This window comes from Gossypium hirsutum, chromosome D11, assembly GCF_007990345.1.
Source record: "Gossypium hirsutum isolate 1008001.06 chromosome D11, Gossypium_hirsutum_v2.1, whole genome shotgun sequence".
Lineage (NCBI taxonomy): Eukaryota > Viridiplantae > Streptophyta > Magnoliopsida > Malvales > Malvaceae > Gossypium > Gossypium hirsutum.
This window is the reverse complement of record NC_053447.1, coordinates 56100600-56123337: the sequence shown is the minus strand read 5'-3', so window position 1 is coordinate 56123337 and position 22738 is coordinate 56100600. Positions and strand designations below refer to the sequence as shown.

Below are 22738 nucleotides of genomic sequence, written 5' to 3'. Positions count from 1 at the left end.
GAGCACCACATTTATAGCAAACATTTTCGCCTGCCCGACAAGGACCATAATGAAGTCTACCACACCGTGGACACCCTGATCTACCCTGTCTGACATTACCTACACTCGTAGTCGATGTGGTCTGAGCCTTCGGATCCTTAAATTTGCTACCTCTATTCTGACTAGATTGCCCTGCCGAAAAGCTAAATCTGGTAGAAAACTCTTTGGGCCTCTTGGATGTAGCCTGAAATTATCTGCTCATCTGTCTCTTCTTTGTATCTTGTGTCTCTGTCTCAACTTTGCCTTTTCTTTTTAATAGCTCCTCTGCCTTACAGGCTCTCTCAACTAAAATAACGAACTCTTTTATTTCTAGGACACCCACTGACAGTCGGATATCATCATTTAACCCATCCTCAAACCTTTTACACATGATAGCCTCTGTGGACACACATTCTTGAGCATATTTACTGAGCCTAACAAATTCACGCTCATAATCGGTCACCGTCATATTGCCTTGTTTCAATTCCAGGAATTCCTTTCTTTTCTGGTCAATAAACCTCTGACTGATGTACTTTTTACGAAATTCTTCCTGAAAGAAATCCCAAGTGACCCTCTCTTTCGGTACAACTGATACAAGTGTCTTCCACCAGTAGTAGGCTGAGTCTCTAAGAAGTGATACTACACATTTCATACATTCCTCGGGTGTACAAGATAATTCGTCGAAGACTCTGATAGTATTTTCTAACCAAAATTCTGCTCTTTCTGCATCATCATCTTTTGTTGCTCGGAACTCTTCTGCCCCTTGTTTCCTGATTCTATCAACTGGTGGCTTTTCTCTTACCATTGTACCTGTGACTAGGGAAGCTTGAGCTGCATGGGTAGCCTGAGAATCATGAGGGGGTGGAGGTCTAACTGCCGGATTCGTACGAACGAACTCGGCAAACAAATCATTCAAAGCTCGGAAGAGAGCTTCTCGAGTCACTCCTCCCTGATCAACTATTACTGGCCTATTCTCAGATGGCGCTGCCCCTTCTGTGGAAGCAGGCGCATTACTTTCTACATCATCATCACCAGCTCGCCCGGGATCCATTACTATAAAACAAAATGTTTATTAAAAAAAATTGTCAGGAGTCGCCACACTATCAAAATACAAGTATGGCATGTATAGCTAGACTTTTTCTCACACTAACTGTTCCGAGAACCGACTAAACCTGCTCTGATACCAATAAATGTAACACCCCTTACCCGAGACCGTTTCTGGAGTCGAGCACGAGGCATTACTTGGCTTATCTTACCAGTTCGGAGCATAAAAACTAGGTTTGAAAATTTATTTCATTATTCGCAGCAAATCTGTCTAGTCGCGCAGCAGTTACTAAATTAATTATAACTTGAGCTAAAGAACTCGAAATTTAATCCCGTAAATTTTCCCTGAAACTAGACTCATATATCTACTCACCATAAAATTTTTAGAATTTTTTGTTCAGCAAATTAGTACAGTTTATTAGTTAAAGTCTCCCCTGTGTCACCACCAGACTGCCCTGACCTCTAGTCACTAAGAATAAGTTTTCTCGCTATAGGATTTTCATATGAAGTTCTTACTTGTTTCTATAGAAAATAGACTCATTAAGGAATCTAAGCATGTAAATTTCAACTCATAACCATTTTTTACAATTTGTAATTATTTTCTAAACTCAGATTAGGGGACTCCAAAAACAGTTCTGACCCTATCTTACTAAAATTCACATATCTTAAAATATAAATTTCTTTTTCCTACACCGTTATTTTTCCATGAAAATAGACTCAACAAGCTTTAATTCCATATATCATTCACCCTCTAATTCATTTTATACTATCTTGGGTGATTTTTCAAATTCACGTCACTGTGCTGCCTGAATTCTGTTTCTTTGCAAAATTTTATCCTTTTATGATTTCCATGCATAATTTATCACCTAATCTTTCATAACAACAAACACCTTCATCCTTAATCATTTTAATAACCATACATCATCAACTACTTACACATCACTCATTATTCATATTATACCAAAAGTAGCTAAGTTTCTATACATGCCATACACAAAACAAAACGTCTAATTATACCGAGTTATTTCTTTGATAGTGTGATCGGCCTCCGACGTTTCCTTCGATCCCCGAGTGGCTAGATAAGTACTATAAGAAGAAGAAAATAAAGAGATTAAGCACTAGGCTTAGTAAGCTTACAAGCAAATAAATCACAACATTCAACATAATGGATAATTATGCATAATATCATCTAACATCATAAATTTCTTTACTTCTCAATTTATATCTTCTTCTTTATTCCCTTACCTTCTTTCTTACCTGACCTTTCCGTTTTCATAAATATAATCTACTTTTCCTTTGCTGTTAATTCACTGTAATTTAACTCGTACCCTGACCCGTTGAACCACTCGGAATACTAAGGATACTAGGGTCGTTCCTGTCTATCAATATCCTGCCAATGCCATGTCTTTAACATGGACTTACATGAATTATTCCTGTCTCCAATGCCATATATAATATGGACTTACATGGCTCAATCCTGTCTCCAAAGCCATATTTCTAATATGGACTTACATGGCTCATTTCTGTTCTGTCCTGTCAACCCTAATATCCTAACATTCCTAGGGTTCAACCGGAGCTTTCTAACACTTTTCCTCTGTCACTTCACCTTAAATTCGACTTTAAATATTTTCATAACATAAATATATAAATGCTGGAAATTGACAATAATAATGTAAAATAAAAGAATATTGCATTTATTTACTGTAAACTTACCTTGATACAAAATGTGACTAAACTTTACAATTTAGTCCTTTACTTTTTCTTTTCCCCGATCTACTCCCGAATTTCGTTCTTCTTGATCTATAATAGCAAATTTAACTTATTTAATATTCAAATTTATTAAAACAGTCCTTGACCCAAACTTTTGCAAAATTATATTTTTACCCCTAAACTTTCACATATTTGCACTTTTGCCCCAAGGCTCGTAAATTAAACTTCATCCTATTTTCTTATGTTTTATGACATGCTGATCATTTTTCCCTTCCATGGCAATATCAAAATCACACTCTAACATATACTTATGAATATTGGTATTTTTTTTCCAATTTAAGCCCTATCAATTCAAAACTTATATTTTATTTTACAAATCAATCTTTTACTAACTTCTAACTTAAAATTCAATCATTTTAACCTCTAGTTCATCAATTAATTCAACATAACTCATGTCTAACAATCTACTAACTTTCAAAATATCAACATAAATCAAGTAGTATTATCTCTAGGATTCCAAAAACTCAAAAATTATAAGAAAAAGACTTAATTTGACTTACCAATTGAGCTTGGAACCTTAAAACCTTAAATTTCCCTTTTTCTTTTTCTTTCTTTCTTTCTTTCTTTCCTTCCTTCTCTGCCCGTTTTGCTCTCTGTTTCTTTCTCTGTTTCGTCTCTTCTATTCTCTTTCTTTTCTTTCTTTTTTTTCTATTCTTTCTTTTGTTTTATGTATATATATAATATAATATAATATATTAATAATAATATAATATAAAAACATAATCATTACTATAATATAATATTTTTTTAACACATAAAAATCTCAGATTTTTATACTTATGCCGCCTCAACTTTGGAAAAAGGCATAATTGCCTATTTGGTCCTTTTAACTTTTCTTTAATCTATAATTAAACTTTTATCCCTATTGCAATTTAATCCTTTTTCATAATTAACTATCGAAACATTAAAATTTCTTAACGAAACTTTAATATTATCCTATTGACACTCCGTAAATATTTATAAAAATATTTACGGCTCAGTTTATAATATCGAGGTCTCGATACCTCGTTTTCGACCCAATTTACCTAATAATTTCTTTTAAATCACAAAATTCACTAATTCAAAAATATTTCTAACTTCTTCATCGAATTTAGTGATCTCAAATCACTGTTCTGACACTACTGAAAATTGGGCTGTTACACTTTTTGTGGCGACACGTTTCTCTACAAGTAATAGCTCTAGTAATTCCTGGTTGATCGATAGCGGCTGCGTAAATCACATGATCAATGACCAAACACTTTGCAAAGAACTTGATAAAACTATCATTTCCAAAATAAAAGTTAGACATGATGAGTTTATTCCAATTAAGGGAAAATGAACAGTGGCTATTGAAAGTTTAACAGGTTTGAAACACATAACTGATGTTCTATATGTGCCTAACATTGACCAAAATCTTCTTAGTGTTGGACAGTTGATTGAAAAAGGTTTCAAGGTCATATTTGAAGATAAATGGTGCTCGTTCAAAGACTCAAAAGGCAAAGATGTATTCAAAGTAAAAGTGAAAGCAAAAAGTTTTGCTCTAAATCTAATGGAGGAGAAACCAACAACGAAGCAATTGCTAGAGACTCCTCAATACTTTGATGACAACATAGATGATGTTCCAGATCGTGACAACAGATCTTTATCTGAAATTTGTGAAAGGTGCAATGTTGCTGTATTTGAGTGTGCTGAGTTTAAAAAAGCTTAGAAGGATGACAAGCGGATTGAAGCAATGAGAGAAAAGTAGTTCGAGGCATTCCAAGTCAAGGGACAGGAGGAAGTCAAGGGACAGGAGGAGAAACTCTGCATGTTAAACAAGGCCTCATATGGTCTTAAACAAACTTCTAAGGCCTGGTACAACAGGATTGATGGATATCATTTGAAAGAAGAACATAAGATTGGTAAAACTAACTGGGTTTTTTGCAAGACTGGAGATCAAATTGCAAATATGTTAACTAAGGCTCTTCCAAAAGTTAGATTTAAAGTTTTAAGAAATAAATTAAGCTTTTGCAATTACTAAGGCAATGAGGAGTGTTGAGAATGTGCCTTAGACTTGTTTAATAATAGGTCTGTAGACCAAGTCTTTAGGGATTTTTAATTTTTAATTTTATCACATTATTATTTTAGGACTAAGTTAAGTGTAATTTGTGGCATGATTTTAGGAGTAACTTTTACAGATTTCTGTTATTTTTTTACTATATAATCTGAACAATATAATAGATTAGAGTGTGCTTCCAATATATCTTTCTTTTCACATTGTCTGTGTTTCATATTTTCTACTAAAATACCTACAATATCTGTCATGATAATTTATTCCAATCCCTGCATGTTATAATCTCGAGACTCAAATATATCATACAGATTGCATGCTTAGTGGAAGTTAAGTCTAACATTTGAATCACTGCATGTTTCAGATTGCTACACTTGAGCCTATGATCACAGGCTTGCAAGAAGCACTGCCGAAATCTATTGGACTTCTTCCTTTTGATAGGGGCGTGACAGGTACAAGCTGGTGTCATTTATATTTTCCTTCTAGCATACTTCTTTCTGAATACATTGATTGTATGCAAAAAGTATTAAAAGAATACTCCTTTTATGCAGTATCAAAATGCTAAGCCTCATTTGATATAAAAACTATAACCTTTCATCTGATTGCAGTGAAGTTATGGATGCCAGAGAGCGGTGTTTGGAATTACATGCTAAATTGTTTATTTTCATTCAATTAAAAATATACAAATGTCTGATATATTTAAGAACATTTTATGATGTTGAAGCAACTTATTAATGTGTTGATTTTCTGAAATGGTTATTGATGCCAAGTAGAGAAACTTTCCAAGAAGTATTGCAAGATACGCATTTTTAATGAGCAACCGTAGGAGTTTTTTATCACTTGGAGCAAGAAAGCAAAGCGATTTTGGTGACCTTTATTGTGTTTCACGAAATGATTCGGTGGACTTTTCTTTATTCCTGTTCCTGAACTTCAGTGATAAGCCAAAAAACCACTGGTGGGAAATATGTGTGCAAATAGTTAAGGAAACAGAACGGAACTCAATTCATGTTAAAAATAAGTTTAACTCATTTCATGTCAAAAATAAATTTTCTTTAAGAAAATGTTTACTTTCATTCTAGATTCAGATGATCACTGTGCACTGCTAGTTATTCTTGGACTAGATAGACTGTAAAAAGAAATTCCAAGGTTCAAATCTAGTCCTGTCTTGTGTATGGTATTGAATTTTTATATGCCTCATTATTATCTCCGTGTTCTTTCTACTAGTAATTCTTGGGCTAGATAGGCTGTAAAAAGAAATTTCTAGATTTAAATCTAGTCATGACTTTTGTTTGGTTTTGAAATTTTATATGCCTTATTATTATCTCTGTATTCTTTTTAGTGGGTGGGAAAATGGGTGTAAATGGTATCTCATGTTGTCAATTCACTTATATACAGATTTCTCTGTGTAGGATGTATGAGGCTTGTTAAAGTGCAACTCAGCTGGGGAAGAAAATCAGAGCTCGAGGTAGAAGTCCTTCGCGGAATAAACGAGACTGGAAGTGTATTATATTGGATGGGGCTCCTTCATATTGTTTTGGTTAGTTCCAGAATTCTTAGTAATTGAGTGTTACCCCAACTACTTGCAGAGATAAATATGACTTAGAAATCCTTGAAGATATAGCTAACTCTTTCGAATGTAAGGATAACTATTTGAAGTAATACATCTAGCCTAGAATAAATTTGTAATAGCCTGATAGGTGCCAAAGCCTAATCTAAATAGAAGGCCACAATATACTTTAAACTTATGTAGTATTAACTTATCGTGCAACTTAGTTGTGAATATACTTGCAGTTCCATGATAATTCAGTCTTCGTTTTCCTGTTGGGTATTTCAAGTATGAGACAGTTATATGATAGGTTCATGCCCTTTCTAGAATGCATAGAAGATTAGTATATGAGTTCAAGGATGTTTTAGTATCATTATACTAGTGTGTGTGGGTATATAAGATGGTGTTTGAGTATACTTATGGGGATGGTGAAGTCTTCTTCCTTACCTTTTCTTCTGGGTCCTTTCAGAAACCTGATGGAAACATCGATATATTGTATCTTATTACGTTCAATCTTACATGGTGTTGCGTGCGCATTATAATAAACAACTCATTGCATCAGTTTCTGATTTGATCTGAACTCATGTTGTTTTTGGTATCTAACTATTGCAAGCTTCCTTTATAGAGAGAGCTGGATACCACACATTTCATGCAAACAGCACCTTGGTTGGGCTTGCTTCCTGGTGCAGATGGGCAAATTTTTCAGAAAATGGTGGAGAGAGTCCTGTTGTCAACCTCTTCAAATCTTCTACAGCTGCATTTGTGTCAAACCCTAGGTGCCCAAATCCAACCTCTTTTTACTCAATGTCAAAGCAGGCAGAAGCTTCGGGTAGTACCTACAGTTTAGTATTCCTATGATTTTCGTTTTTGGCCAAATTTCCGATGATTCATTAAGGCTACTTAACATTTGCTAAACAAAAGAAATTTATCAATTAATTGAATCCAGGAACAATTATGTGCCCATGTCCCCGTCAAATAGGAAAACATGCAAAATCCTAACATTTTTGTAACTGTTAAGAGATGTTATTCTGTCCGTTAAGTGTTGGGTTTTCTTATGGTCTTGTATTAAAGTTAAGCCCCTCCTAAAGCCAATTGATTTTAGGTGTGATGCTTTACTTGGTATCAAAGAATAGGTTTTGTTATGTTGTCCTATTGCCTAACCCCATCTGAAGTTGAAGATCCCTGGTGAGGTTGTCCACGTGGGGGTCCCGTGAGCTACACGTAAGGGAAAGTGTTAAGTGGTGTTATCCCATATCCATTAAGTACTGGGTTCCTATGATGTTATAATTAAAGTTGGGCCCTCCACTTAAAGTAAATTGATCTGATCAGTTGGATGCCTAACGATAACCAATCCAAAGTTCATATCTCAAACCATTCAATGAAACATGTTGAATGTATTCGATGTGGAATAGCTTGTCAAGCAGTTATGATGCATTAAGTGTGTTACTCATATTTCACTCTAGGTTTGTGAACTCCTGTTTTTGCTTCTTGTTCTAAAGGTTCTTGTATCTTCCTTGTGCTGCGGATCTTCTGTATAAGGCTAACTAAAATACCGGAAGTGTGTTAGAATACGCCCTTGCATTTACAAGTGCAGCCTTATACATGTTCCTTTCCCAAGTTGATTCCTTTTTTGTCTCAACCTGGATGTTGCTTTCCCAAATTGCATCCTTTTTTTGTTGAGATATGGATGTTGTTTTCCCATGTTGCTTCCATTTTTATAATTTTTTTTTATTGGTTTCTTCCAATTAGCTTGTCTTTTTATCCTTCCTGAATATTATCTAGATCCATTTCTTCAATTTCATCTATATGTAATGAATCAACTGATAGTCTTAATGAGTTCCAATTTTCTCACATATTTTTTATTTCTTCTATTATATGTGATGAAAAATCATCAATCTTCATGTCACCTATCTTTTCTAATAGTTTAACGGATTCTTTATTTCTATCATCCTGAGTGTATTCAACTCCAGTATCATATGCCAATATTCTTATTCCATCAGTCCGGAGACAATAAGATTTTTGTTGAAATAAATATTGGGCTTTGGTCATTAAATATATTCCTGCTTGGATCTGATAATAACTATTATTATTGTAACTCTTATCAATATTTTTTGTCAATTATTCTTTCTCCTTTTTAGCTGCTGAAAGGTTGGGACCTCCAATCATTTTTTTAATGATTCATATTTGATATGGCTGATAAAATTTTTCTTTTCCAGCTATACCAATAAGACGGCTGATTTCAATATGAAAAGAATAATAAAAATCATCTTCATCTACCATAGTAATAACATAGTTTTAATAAATGCAGAAAAATTTTTTAATGAATGAAAATAAAAATTTTCAACTGTTATTTCTTTAACAAAACCCCATTCAATATTGCTTATATCAAATGGTTCATGATCAAGTCTAAACTTTATAGTAGGGAATTTTTCATTTAAATCGTTTGTGAAAACATAAGTTTGTAGAAAATATTCTGAAAAAGCTTTTTGAAATTGAGCTTGCTGATTGCACATAGCTTCATTTATTTTTGTAAATATTTCTACAGGCAGAATATTCCTAGCCTTATTATATAAACATAACCTAAACATTTTATTTATAACTACGTTATTTGTTCCCTTATTAATAAAATACTAAAATATATCAAGAAGATTGTTTATCTCCTTAATATCTAAATAATTAATTTCTAGTTCTTCCCAATCTCGATATAAAATGGATTTTAATAATAAATTATGAGCTTATTGTTCGTTAGTTGTTTTTTCAACTAAAAATTGTGAAAGCTTAGTAAGAGCTCTTCTAAAATTAGCTATTTGCTCAGTAATATGGGTTTTCCATATTTTATTAATAAAATTATATAATTTCGATGGTAAGCCTAGATTATAAAAATATTTTATTTCCTGAATTTGTTGTGGTTTCAACAAATTTTTTGATGCACAAAACTTTTTTGGTCCTTTTATGATTTCAGCATAAATTGCTTAGTATGTTTAATTTGGATCTTGAGACCAAGGTAATTGACTTACCAGTTGTGGTGTAAATGATAATTGAGTTCCAACTGGTTGTCTTACCTTTGGATATGGAATGCAATATCCTTGGTTAGGATCAAAGATACTTGATGTCGAAACCATTTTTTTGAAAAAACAAGAGTCGATTTTGAAAAGGAAAATGGAGTGGCCACCAATTTTTTTTTGAGGTGTGGTCGGGACACCTTGAGATATTTAATTTACTAAAATAACAATTTTGGTCTACGAAGTTTGAGAAAATAGGTTCGGGAGTCGGTTACGCACGAGGAAGGGTTAACACCCTCGCAACGCCCAAAATTGGTACCGGATCGAAAGTTTAATGTCTTAAGGTCTAATGTCAAAAGATTAAAAAACAATTTCCTTTTTAAAATCTTTATTGAAATTTATTATTTTGAAAACTAAAAAATTTGGTCACCTTGCTTCAATGAAGAAATCGAAACCCCGTGAGTTAGGGTACGATTCTTTGAAGTTCCGATAACAATATACGAATTTGCTTTCATTAAAACCCTCGTCTTGAGATAACAAAATGTCAGATCCAGTGAGTTAGGATATAATATTTCGAATTCTCGAGATAAGATTGGTTTGAAATTTTTATCAAAATTTTGTGTATTTGAAAACTGAAAATGTTTAATCATCTTAGTTTGACGAGAAAATTGAAACCCCATAAGTTATGGCACATTTCCTCAAATTTCCAAAGACGACATGCAGCTTGCCTTCAATTTTATTTAAAAACATATGCTTTTGGAAAAGGTCATTTCGAGCTAACAAGAAAATCAAGACTCCGTAAGTTAGGATACGATTTCCTGAAACCTCGAAACGCATTATAAAGCCGACTCAAAACGTATCTAATCGATTGGCTTGACATAAAGAAAAACAATTAATAACGATTTCATGCATTGAAATTTGATTCACAATATGATAACGGGAAATAAGAGCGTAATTGTATGCATGGTATAATAATACATATCAAGAATATAAAATAATATGTAAATGCAAAAGAGCAAATTAAGGTATTCATATATATAACAATAGCCTCACATCATATATTATGCTAACATTCAAAGGCTAATGTATTAAAAGTCAATCAAAGCACTAAACAAATTAACACACATGAATTTATATAAGATTTTAAATAATAATAAAAATATTCACAAAAGGAAATTTAAAAAATCACCCATTCAAACAATACATTATATGCTTGGAATTTCAAAATAAATAATATATATGAATTTGAAGTAGATTTAAAATGAAAATATACTATGTGAAAAAATAATATCTAAATAAATTTTAAAATAAATATATTATAAGAAGAGAATTAAGATAAATACATGCAAGATAATATACATATATACATTGATCTAACTAAATAATGCATGAAAACTTTATATAAATAATAATGCGTACATATAGCCATATATATAAAAAGTTTAAATAAACAAAACATATAATAAAATGGGGTCTTGAAGTAAAAATTATATAAAATGGATTTTTATTAAAAACAAAAACATATTTAAAAGGAAATTTATAACTACTAAATATAATAATATGAAATAAGGAAAAAAAATATAAACCACGTATGTATATATAAAATAATATTATACAAGAATATTATCATATAAATCCTTTAAAGAAGAAAAAAAGTGAATTTATAAAAATTAAAATCATTAAAAATATTATATTGGATTTTTTTAAAAAAATACATTATAAAATTAAATAATAATACTTGATAAAAAACTAGGATAATAATACATAGTAGAATAAAATTACATATAAAAAAAGAATTAAATAAATTGTCATAAAAAAATAGTACTTACGCTAATAATAATAATAATAATAATAATAAATTAAAAAAACCAAATTACAAAAAGGATTAAATAGCCAATAAAACCAAGTCAACAGGAAATAAATGAAATTAAAACAAAATGGAGGATTAAATTGCAACACGCGAATTACATGGGGGCCAAATTAAAAGAGGAACAACGGGTTTAATTAAAACGCGTCGCAAAAAGGGAGGCCTAACTGCGGAAATTTCCCATTTAGGGCAAGAATGCGCAGACCCTGCTAGCTGGTCGGGTCGACGCGCGGATCCTGCCCTCATCCAAACGGCGTCGTTTTGCTTATATTCTTTAAATCAGTTTTTTTTACAAACAGAAATATCGGCAACAAAAAAAAACAATCTAAAACTCTCTGCTAGGGTTTTCCCTTAACACAACCCTAGCCGCCGCAGCCAAGCTATTCCATGGCCTCCGATCCTCACCCACCTCCGATTGCGACGGAGGGAACTAAGGTTCGACCACCAGGTAAAACTCTCCTCTTTTCACTGTTCTTTTTTATATACAATGAATAAACAAAAAATGAATCAAGAACAGAAGGGAAAATCGTTGAAGAAAATCACCTTTAATAAACTACTATCTTTATTCTCTTGTATTTTTTTTGTATCAAATCAGTGTTTTTTTATCCCTTTTTCGTCTCTTCCCCACCATTACAGATTTGGAATCGGCCTTATATAGCCTAGTCAAAAAATAAATAAATAAATAAATAATCATCTATATTTTCTCTGCCCTTCCATTATTCTATTTCCTTCTGTTATTCTATCGTGCCTCTCTTTGTGGTTCGTTGCAGGTACGTGGAAGACGTGCGTTGTGCGGGGCTGCTGTACGTTCGTGCGTGGAGGAGAACGTATGGAGGGGGCGACGCTCGTGGGAAGCTGGAGGCAGCAGGTGAAGATTCTAGGGTTTTCTGATTTTTCAGTTTTTGGCTGATTTGGGTTTTAGGGTAATTGGGCTGGTGAAATTGGGCCACAAACATGTAAAAATGGACAGTTTATTGTTTTATTTTATATTTAGGCTTTAGTATTTGGTTTTTTATATTGGTTTTATTCATTCAAATGGGCCCGGGCAATAATTGGGCATTACACTTGAGAATGTATTGTCACAAATCTTGATTAGGATTTATTGATTTGAAAGTGTTCCATTTATTGGGCTTTTTATGAACAGTATTTCATTCACTAACTTTTTTTAGAGGTTATTTACCTCTATCCATCTAGCTTGCTAAGACAATCAGTAATAATATTGTCAATTCTTTTTACATATAAAACTTCAAAATTAAAAGTACATAATTCATTATACCATCTAATTCTTCTGGGTACAGTTTCCAAACTTTTATTAGTAAGGAAATGTTTAACTGCTTGATTATCAATTTTTATGATAAATTTTTCAGGTGCTAAATATTTAATTTTATTATCAGTTTTTATTCCTTTCTTTATTGCTAATAATTCTTTTTCATATAGGACATAATTAATTTCATTCGGTTTAAATTTTTCCGAACTATATCCACATATTAATTCTTCAATATTTATTGTTCTAGCTTTTAAAATACAACCCCAATGATTTTGTGAAGTATCTGTTTCTAAAATTAGTTTATCATCTTATTTAGGTAAATAAACTTTTGGAATTTTATTAATTTTAGATTTTAAATTTTTTATAATTTTTGAGTCTATTTTAGACGAGATAAAGGGTTTATTCTTTTTAAATTTTCATATAAAATACCTATTTTTTCAGATAAGATAGGAAAGAAATTTCTTCCATAATTAATAATTGCTAAATATTGTTGAAGCTGCTTTTTATCTTCAATTTTTTTAGGAAATTATTTTATTTTTTCTATAATATGATCTTGTAGTTTAAGACCATCTGCAAATAATTTTAATACTAAGAATTCTATTTTTTTCTAGCTCTATTTTCTTAGGACTTAGTATGATTCCATGTTTTATGAATTCTTGAGAAATTATATTAAATGTTTTCCATGTAATTTTAATGTGTTTGAAAATATCAAAATATCATATATATATATATATATATAAGCTACATTAAATATAGAATCCATCCATCTTTGAAAGATTTGTGGTGCATTACATAATCCAAATGACATTACTTTCCATTGATAATGTCCATTAGGTGCACTAAAAGCTATCAAAGGTTTGGACTCTTTTGTTAGCATGATTTGCCAGAATCTTGATTTACAGTCAAATTTACTAAAATATTTTGCTTGTTTAGCTTGATTAATTAAAACATCCTTTCTTGGAATAAAGTAACCATCAGAAATAATATTTTGATTTAATCTTTTATAATTAATAACCATCTAGCTTTTCCTCTTTTTATTTTGGCATGATTTTATAAAGGCTAGACTAGAATGTGGACTATTAGTTTTTTTCTATTAAACCTTTTTCTAATAATTCTTTAATTTGTATGTAAATTCGTCTATATCTTGTTTAGTATAGATCATTGGTTTAACTCTAATAATTTTATTGGGATTTTCTAATTTAATATCACAGTATCTAGGGCTATTTTGCCATAATTTTAATGGTTCTTCACTAGAATTATTATCTAATATTTTAAACAAACAATGACTTGTTTCAAGGTGTTTAATTTGTTCTTTTCTTGGTGGTGTAAATTTTTTATCACAAACAAATTTATGATTTTCTACTAAAGGTATTTCTATAAAAGTTTTTTTCTACAAATAACATAATTAAATTTTTATCACTAGAAAATGGTAAATGTTGATATATAAAATTATTACCTAATAATATATCTCCATGCATCTTTGGAAAGTATAATATTTTAGATATCACAAATCATACATTATTTTTGTAGATTTGTACATTTCTAACTTTATATTGAATTATGGTTTCATTACCATCTATTCCTATGACTCTTATTGGATGCTTCATAGGTTCCCATTTTTCTAAAGGAATGGCATTTTTTCTGCAATTATTAGTTGTACCTCACTACACCAAAACTAGTTTTTAGCGGCATTTTTTTAGGCCTTTAGCGGCGCTAAAAATTTGCGGTGCTTCCACAAGCGCCGCAAAAAACGCTGCTATTGACAACGTCGCTAACATTAGCGGCGTTTTTATGACCTTTAGCGGCGCTTTGAAAAAAACGCCGCTAAAGAACAGGACCTTTAGCGGCGCTTTACCCAAAAACGCCGCTAAAGAACAGGACCTTTAGCGGCGCTTTTATCACAAACGCAGCTAAAAAGCATGACCTTTAGCGACGCTTTTATAGAAAACGCCACTAAAAGCATTTTTATTAAATGAATCTTTATAATAACAAATAGAATGGTCAAATTTTATTTTGAATGTATTACTTTTCATTAACAATAAAAGTAAAATAAATTATAGTAATAAATTTCAACATTCACCTATAATATGGCAATAAAAGTAAAAGAACATATATTCTTTTCATTAATATATAACAAAAATCAGTACTACAATACACGGTTATTATACATTCGCTTCCGTTTTCTTGCAGCGCTGAATTGATTGAACTGTACGAGTATATGTTACTTACAGGGAACAAAATTTTGGCTACATGTCGTCCTTATTTTTAGTCTAATAATAAAAACATCACCTTAATTTTCCGTAGTGGTGAAACAACAAAAGAAAACTTTACTTATCACTCCATGTGTGACCAAAGAAAAATACATCCACGGCTTCTTGCAAATCCTCAGTAGCATCTGCCCTCTTTGAGTAACTACATGACAAAATTAGTATTATTTAAAAAGATAACTACAATTGTGTAGCAACTTATGCTTGGTGGTTTACATAGACTAGAAATTGCTGTTATATTATTATAATATAATTGAAATTCAGAAAGTTACTTTTTATTGGAAAAAAAAGTCTGAAAATAAACAATTAGTCTAGTTCTTCATCTGTAAGAAAAATTACTTCAACAACAATGTTCAAGAGGAGAATCCATGCACGCAAATGACCATTTTTGTGTGTGTGAGAGAGATAGAGGAAACGCAAATGGGTAAATACTATCTTGTGATTGTGCCAAAGATGACAAGAAACAGAACTAACCTGAAAGTGCAGTTTTGTCGTCTGTTTCTAACCCAAGTTCCTGCACCAGAAAAAAAATGAAATTCATTCCAATTTCTACAGAGGAAAGGTTGGAATAAAGAATAGAGACAAGAGTTCAAAGAAAATAAAATGATTATATGGGGGCATATTAGACTATATTTAAAGATAAATTGGTAAAAGCATTAGCAAGAACATACATAATAATAATATATTGGAATAAAAATACCTTCTTTATTGCCTTAAGTTGCTCATTCAACAAGTATCAGCGTTGTTCATCACTTATCTTTTCCTCGATTACTTTCGCAATTGAGTCCTAAAAGTATGCTTCAAATGATTTAGACCTACTCAAATCAAACAACAACAACAAAAAGGTTTAAATAACGTAGAGGTGCAAGGAGATTCAATGGCATCAAGTACCTGAATCTTGCTGATTTCCATTTCCTTTTTTACTAATTCCAGTGTAAGTTGCAACCGCTTATGCACCTAATGAAAACAGTACAGAACAGTTTAACAAGAAAAAAGATAATTACTCCAATCTCCAAATATATAAAATCAAACAAACAGGTCAATGCCTATTCCAGGATAATTCACATACTAGATGTTTGAGACTTGTGATATCCTAATCAAATATAAAACCAACTAAACCAGAAAAAGATCTCAAAAAAGATCAGTAATCAATAGTACATTGTATCCAGTGCACTTACATCCAAATCTTCAATAACTTGCTGGCATTGCAATTTGTTTGCACCAGATATTGCAGCTCCAAAATCTGCTAACCTTGGAAAATTGAAATCAACTATATGTTGCAACACATTAAGAAGGCAAAAAAGAAGAAAGATTTCACAATTAAGTCGCTAAAGTTAATTGAACAACCCAACAAATAGATTTTGATAGTGATATGATGTACATATAATTCATTAGAAGCAGGAAAAAGTGCTGCTGAAGACTTTGCCCTTGCATTGTCTCCGTTCTCTGCCAGAATTACAGTCAAAATACAAGTATTATCATCTAAAGCCTTTTTTAACAATACTAGAAATGAGCTACTGGTCTAACGTACACGCCCACTAACTGGAAAACCTCAGAAGCGGGAGCAGTAGGTTCTGAGATTTCATTGCTGCAAGGTAAGCAATGTTAATAACTTCTTTCTCTCAGCTGAACATTAGAAGAGTTACACTAAAGGAAAATATCCATTCAACATAGAATTTTTAAGCCAAACTAACCTTGCTAAAGTTTGTGAAGTCCCTTGCTAAAGTTTGCTTAATAAAACCTCCATGTTGTTTATAACAATTTTACTTCAAAATAGAAGTGTTCAGTAGGTATAACAGACAAGAAGACATAGTCCAGACTAAGGAGAAATATATCAGCACTAAAGATGAAATAAAAGACCTCCCTAAAATCCACCGAAATAGGAGAAGGGAAAATGAAAGAAAATCTCTTGGAAAGCACCCAAAATAGCTTATTGAACCCAAGAACCAAAAATAAATTATGAGATCCAAAATCGACGGGGGTGAAAGGATAAATTTAACATTAAACCAAGAACCAAAAAACAGAGATCTCAACAAAACCTATAGGTTAAAAGTGCTTTGGGGAAAAGAAAAAAAAGGGTCAAAGCTGTAGGGCTTATACCTTGTAAGCAATCACAATTCTCAGCCTCTTTCCTGAAAACATCAAGAACAGAATCAATGAGCTCAGCTCCTTCCGTGTAAGAACCCTTGGCCCAGTTGTTGCCAGCACCAGACTGTCCGAAGACGAAGTTATCGGGGCGAAAGGTTTGTCCAAAAGGACCAGATCTGACGGAATCCATAGTGCCCGGCTCCAGATCCATGAGAATAGCGCTCCAGATCCATGAGAACAGCGCGTGGGACATACCTTCCACCACTGGCTTCATTGTAGTAGACATTGATGCACTCCAACTGAAGGTCGGAGTCACCGTTATATTTTCCAGTGTTGTCAACTTCATGCTCGTCGCATATGACTTCCCAGAAATTAGCCCTGATCTAGTTCCCACATTGACCACCTTGGATGAACGAACCATCCGATCTGCTCAAACTTCAAAGTGAAGAAGAAATTGGGAGAGGCGCACTTTAGGGTTTGGATTTGGTTGAAAAATGAAAGCGGGTTGTTTACGCGCTTTTTTTTTAAAGTAAAATGATTTTTTGTGGCGTTTTTAATAAAAACGCCACTAAAAATTAAAGTACCGAAAAGAGACAGCCCCGTTTTACTAAATTTTAATGCATAATTCTGGCGTTTATGTAAAAACACCACTAAAAATTAATTTATTGAAGATAAACGGTGGCGTTTTGATAAAAATTTTACCTAAATATCCATATCAATCTATTATTTTTTTAACTTATTTATTAATTCTATTTAAACTAATATTTAAATATATCAAATGGTTTAGATTAAAAAAATTTTAAATATAAAAACATTAATTAATTGTATAAAATTTTATCATTTAATAAATCTCAAGTAAACCTTAACCTTAAACCCTAAATTAACCATTCAATACATATAAAGTCTATCTAGTATATATCTCTTAAATAATTTAAACTATACTCATAATTTCAATATATTAAATTTATTATTATCTCTTTTACAATTATATAAGAACATATTTAAAATATAAATTAAAAAGCTAATTAATCTAAACCCAAAACTCTAACCCGACCCCTGGGGCCTAAACTCTAAATCCTTAACTCTTAACCTCAAAATGTCTAACCCTTGAACCCTTAACCCCTAATTAACCTCTAAACCTTAAATCCCAACCCTTAAACCATAATCCCCATTCCATAATCCCTAAATCCAAACTCCATAAACCTTAAAATAGTAACTCCTAAATCGGCCTTAAATTTTAAATTAATCATATACCCTAAACTAAAAACCCTAAACAAATTTATTGTTATCTCTTTTACAATTGTATATATAAGAACATATTTAAAATATAAATTAAAAAAACTAATTAATCTAAACCCAAAACCCTAACCTGACCCCTAAATCCTTAAACCCTAAATCCCTACCTCTTAACCCCATAATGTCTAACCCCTAAGCCCCTAACCCCTAACCCCTAAACCTTAAATCCCAACCCTTAAACCATAATCCCTGATACATAATCCTTAAATCCATACTCCCTCAACCTTCAAATAGTAACTCCTAAACTGGCCTTAAATCGTAAATTAATCATATACTCTAAACCAAAAACCCTAAACTATAGTGATAATTAATTCAATATTTTAAAATTAATACTATTTCTTTTACGATTATATAAAAAAATTTAATATATAAATTAAAAAACAATCAGTAATCATATACCCAAAAAACTTTAAAATTATTTTAAATAATAGTATTTTATTTTTTCCATGTGTTCTATTTTCAAATTATTTCTACGTGTTATTATTTTTTCTGAAGATTTTAAATATTCAATTAGAAATAAATTGAATTTTATTTAATTAATATAAATAAATCAAGTAAGATAAAATATTTTTAGCGGCGCTTTTCCAAAAACGGCGCTAAAGCCCTTATAATTAGCGGCGCTTTTCCAAAAACGCCACTAAAGCCCCTACCATTAGCGACACTTTTTCCAAAAACGCCGCTAAAATCTAGGCATTAGCGGCGCTTTTCCAAAAACGCCGCTAAAGCCCCTATAATTAGCGGCGCTTTTCCAAAAAGCCACTAAAGCCCCTACCATTACGGCACTTTTTCCAAAAACGCCGCTAAAAACCAGGCATTAGCGGCGCTTTTCCAAAAACGCCGCTAAAGACCCAGGCATTAGCAGCGCTTTTCTAAAAACGCCGTTAAAGCCACGAAAGGTCAGAAAACGACGCCGTTGGGCTTATGTTTTTTGCGGCGTTTTTTTTAAAAACGCCGCTAATGCTTATTTTTAGCGGCGTTTTTTGAAAAACGCCACTAATGCTCAATCTTTAGTGGCGATTTCCATAAAGTGCCGCTAATGCTTGATTTTTACCGGCGTTTTTTGTCCAAACGCCGCTAAAAGTGCTGCTAAAAGCCTGTTTTGGTGTAGTGCCTCCAATATCTAATAAAGCATGTACAGAATATGTTTTATATTCTCTAAATTGAAATGTAATTTCAATATATGTGTAATATTTTCTGGATTGGAAATTTGAAAATGTAACTACATCACTTGCTCCAAGTTTTATTTGTTGGAGTATTATCGAAGTTTGTTTATATTCCATTCTAGTGTTTTTAGAAGATACACAGTTTCTATTTGGTTCTATGGGAAAAATTGGAATATGAACTGTTTTCATCCCTATCGGTGGATTTTCCTCATATTCCTCTATTTGAGTATTTAAGGGTAAAACCAATTTATCATTTGTATTTGTTATAGTTGTATTAAATAGTGGGATTTATGTTAATCCACCTCTAGTGTCTTTGGCAACTTTATTACCACTTATATTTTCTCTGTCTTTCACACCATATCTTATATTTAGATATTTTATAAATTTCTTCTTTAGAAATATGATTTTTATTAATTTTTTTCTATCTTTTCATCAGAAAAGTCTTTTTCTTCTCCAATTATATTTCCTAATTTTATATATTGTAGTTCATTCTTAAGAATTTCTTCTAACTGGTTATTTGAACTGCTTCCTATATTAAACATAAATATATATTCTTCTTCATTTGTATCAAAATCTGTTTCTGATATTAATTCATAAAATATTTCCTCAGGATTTATTTCTTCTTCTGAACATATTTCTAAATCATGTTCTTCAAGTCTTTTAATAATTTTTCTTGCACTTTTTCCTTTATTAAGACAATTTGGTGCTATATGACCTTATTCATCACATATGAAACACTTACATTTTTGTTTTTTAGGATTTTTAGAAGTTTTTCTTCTAATAAATTTATTCTTTTTATTATAACCAGTATTTTTTTTATTTCTGGATTTCCATCTAACTAGCTTATATCTTCTATTTTTCTTTTTATGTTTTTTATAAGTATTTGGACGTACTGATTTACATCCAAATTTACATTCATTTTTTAGAATTTTTGTATAATGTTTAGTACTTAGTTTATGCTTAATTTGTTTAGAGGCCTTACTTTGTAAACAATAAATAGTTATTCTCTCTTTTTTGCAAAATTAATTCAATTTCCTATAGAATCTATGATTTTTTATTCTACCCCTGATATTTCACTATGCTTTTCTAAATAAGAATCGTATTTTTTTTATACAAATCTCATCCCATGGTGGTGATAATTTATGGAAATATTGATTTTCCATAAATTTATATTTTCATTTTTTAGTTTTTGATATTCATGAAGAAAATTTTTAGAAAATTCTTCTAGATATCTGATATCACATAATTTAATTTTTGACAATACATTACTAGATAGACAATCTTGGTCTTTTTTATCAGTATATCCACAAAATTCTATTTTTAAAATATAAGTTAACCCTTTTAATAAATCTTTAGGAGTTTGAATCTGGTTGATTAACTACCCATTTTGTTCTTTTCTTTTTTCTAATTCTTCTCATCTTCTTAGGAATTGTAGAACATCCACATAAAATGTTCCAACAAAGTAGTTTAAAAAATTTCCGTTGACCACATGTTGTTGTTAACTACTATAGTCATAGATTGTGCCCAATCATCTATGATTTTTTTCATAGTCTGCTATAGGAATTTTAGTTAGATCTAAATATATTCCTCTTTGAGCAACATTTCTTTTATTTAGATCATCTATTCTATGTGGGATTGATTGAGTAGATGATTCGCCTAAATTTTCAAATTTTATTTCATTAGTAGCAATATTTTTGGTTTGATTACCAAAAATTCTAGTTGTATTTTCATCTTGTTCATAGTTTTTATGAAAAGATCTTAAATAATTATCTTTTTGAAAATCTGACTCTAATTTTCTTTTTGCATGAAGATCATGATCTGTTTGATCAGTATCAATTGGTTCTGGCATTTCTATATTTTCTTCTTCATCAGTTAAAGTATTTTCTTAATCAAATTTGTAACTTGTAACATTTTGTATCTTCCAAGTTTAGAGACATCACAAGTGCTGTCCCAAAGACTGGGTTCATTGACATCACAACCTCAAAGAATTTCTATCGTATATATAACCATATATACAAGAACTTTAAGGAATATGAAGAGCTGGAGTAGCAAAATTACACCTTGCTCCCCCTTAAAAATGTATGTTTTTAATACCTTCTACTAACACTTCCTTTTTTCTTCTTGAACCACGGGTATCTATAACAGTCTGCTCAATTACAGCCTAACAATCATGATATGCTGGGGGATTCAGTTGCTTGGGGCGGCTGTACCATAAAATACTTGCTCGGCAAACAGCTGCATTTCGAGCTATTTGATTTTTCATACAAATCCTAAATGTTGCGGAAGTTGAAGCTGCATCAATCATGCAAACCCATAAAAGTCCTCATTCTGGCCAGGTACAGGATCCAAAAGTCCTTATTCTGCATGATTGCTTTAAACCGAAGGTTTATCTGTTAATGTATATTGAAAACCAAATTCACAGTTTTCTCCATACTTACGACTCATTTTGAGTTGAGATCCGAGCTCTACGGCCAGGCTAAATAGCTATTTCAGAAATGAGTCTACTGATTATCACTACAGTTTTGGTTTTGAGTGACGTGATAAAATGAGGCTTGTGTAGCCAAAATGACCTGAATTTATTTTCACACATGCTCGTTGGTTGTTCATGTATAACTTGTTGCTTCTTGATTGGTCGTTGATTGTTCATGTATAACTTGTTGCTTCTTGGTTGGTCAATCTTTAATGGCATTACTATTTGAAAAGGGATGGGGTAGCATGTTAGAAGCAATGAAGAAAGCGAGGAGGTTGAACACTCACGTATTTTCGATGCTGAAAGCACGTTGCCCTCTGGAGGACAAAATGGCTTGTGCTATAAAGCAAACTGGTGCTCCTCTGCCTCAGATTAAGTTTGAGAATACTGTTTCTGCCTTCAAAACACTGCCGCAGAAAGGTACCTGAGTGAGTTCATATGTGCTGTTGAAAGAAGAAAATTTATATGGATATTGCCTGATCGATCCCTCGTGCCTTCAGCGCGTTCTATTTCAGTCACAGGCCACTCCTTTTTAATTTATTTGCGATTTAGACCCCCAAAGTTCTGTTTTCAGTTTAAATTAGTCCCTTTTTGTTATATTTTTGCTATTAAATTAATTAATTTCAATAATGTTATCATTATTTTTAATATTATTGTTTTTAATATTGTTATTACTATTATCATGCTTATTATTATTTATACCTTTGTAATTTTAGATTTAATTATATACATACATACTTGGATCTATATACATATGCATACTTCCATACTTCATATACTTTATAATTATATATACATACACTTTTATAATATATATACATATATACATGTACGTGTACATATTTTTATAACTTATCTATATATGTGTGTATATACATATTTATATTTTTATGTTTTATAATTTATATACA

The 22738-nt window shown here is 31.5% G+C and overlaps 1 protein-coding gene, 1 long non-coding RNA gene and 1 pseudogene across 16 annotated transcripts; 2 read left to right on the top strand and 1 right to left on the bottom strand.

Moving 5' to 3' along the window:
• LOC121223206 (protein PIR-like) overlaps positions 1-22405 on the top strand; it is a 105480-nt pseudogene extending 83075 nt beyond the window's left edge.
• On the top strand, positions 11351-12401 carry LOC107917514 (uncharacterized). The gene is made up of 2 exons (XR_001689737.2): positions 11351-11724; positions 12047-12401. It is a non-coding gene; the product is annotated as an uncharacterized lncRNA (long non-coding RNA).
• LOC107928755 (tubulin beta chain) lies at positions 14644-17498 on the bottom strand. 15 transcript variants are annotated; one of them, XR_005921292.1, is made up of 6 exons: positions 16342-17405; positions 16192-16256; positions 15989-16061; positions 15511-15767; positions 15285-15324; positions 14644-14955 (listed from the first exon to the last, which is right to left on the bottom strand). XR_005921292.1 is itself a non-coding variant. In XM_041106540.1 (6 exons), exons 1-4 carry the CDS (start codon positions 17317-17319, stop codon positions 15620-15622), a joined length of 546 nt encoding a protein of 181 aa, XP_040962474.1. In that variant the 5' UTR covers positions 17320-17477; the 3' UTR covers positions 14644-14955; positions 15285-15324; positions 15511-15619. The 15 variants fall into 15 exon arrangements, 10 of the variants coding, with proteins under 10 accessions (XP_040962474.1, XP_040962471.1, XP_040962467.1 ...); XR_005921291.1 differs by having other exon boundaries at positions 15989-16256; positions 16342-16398; positions 16505-17405; XM_041106540.1 differs by lacking the exon at positions 16192-16256 and having other exon boundaries at positions 15511-15625; positions 15702-15767; positions 15989-16053; positions 16911-17477.
• Positions 22406-22738: the final 333 nt, after the last annotated feature.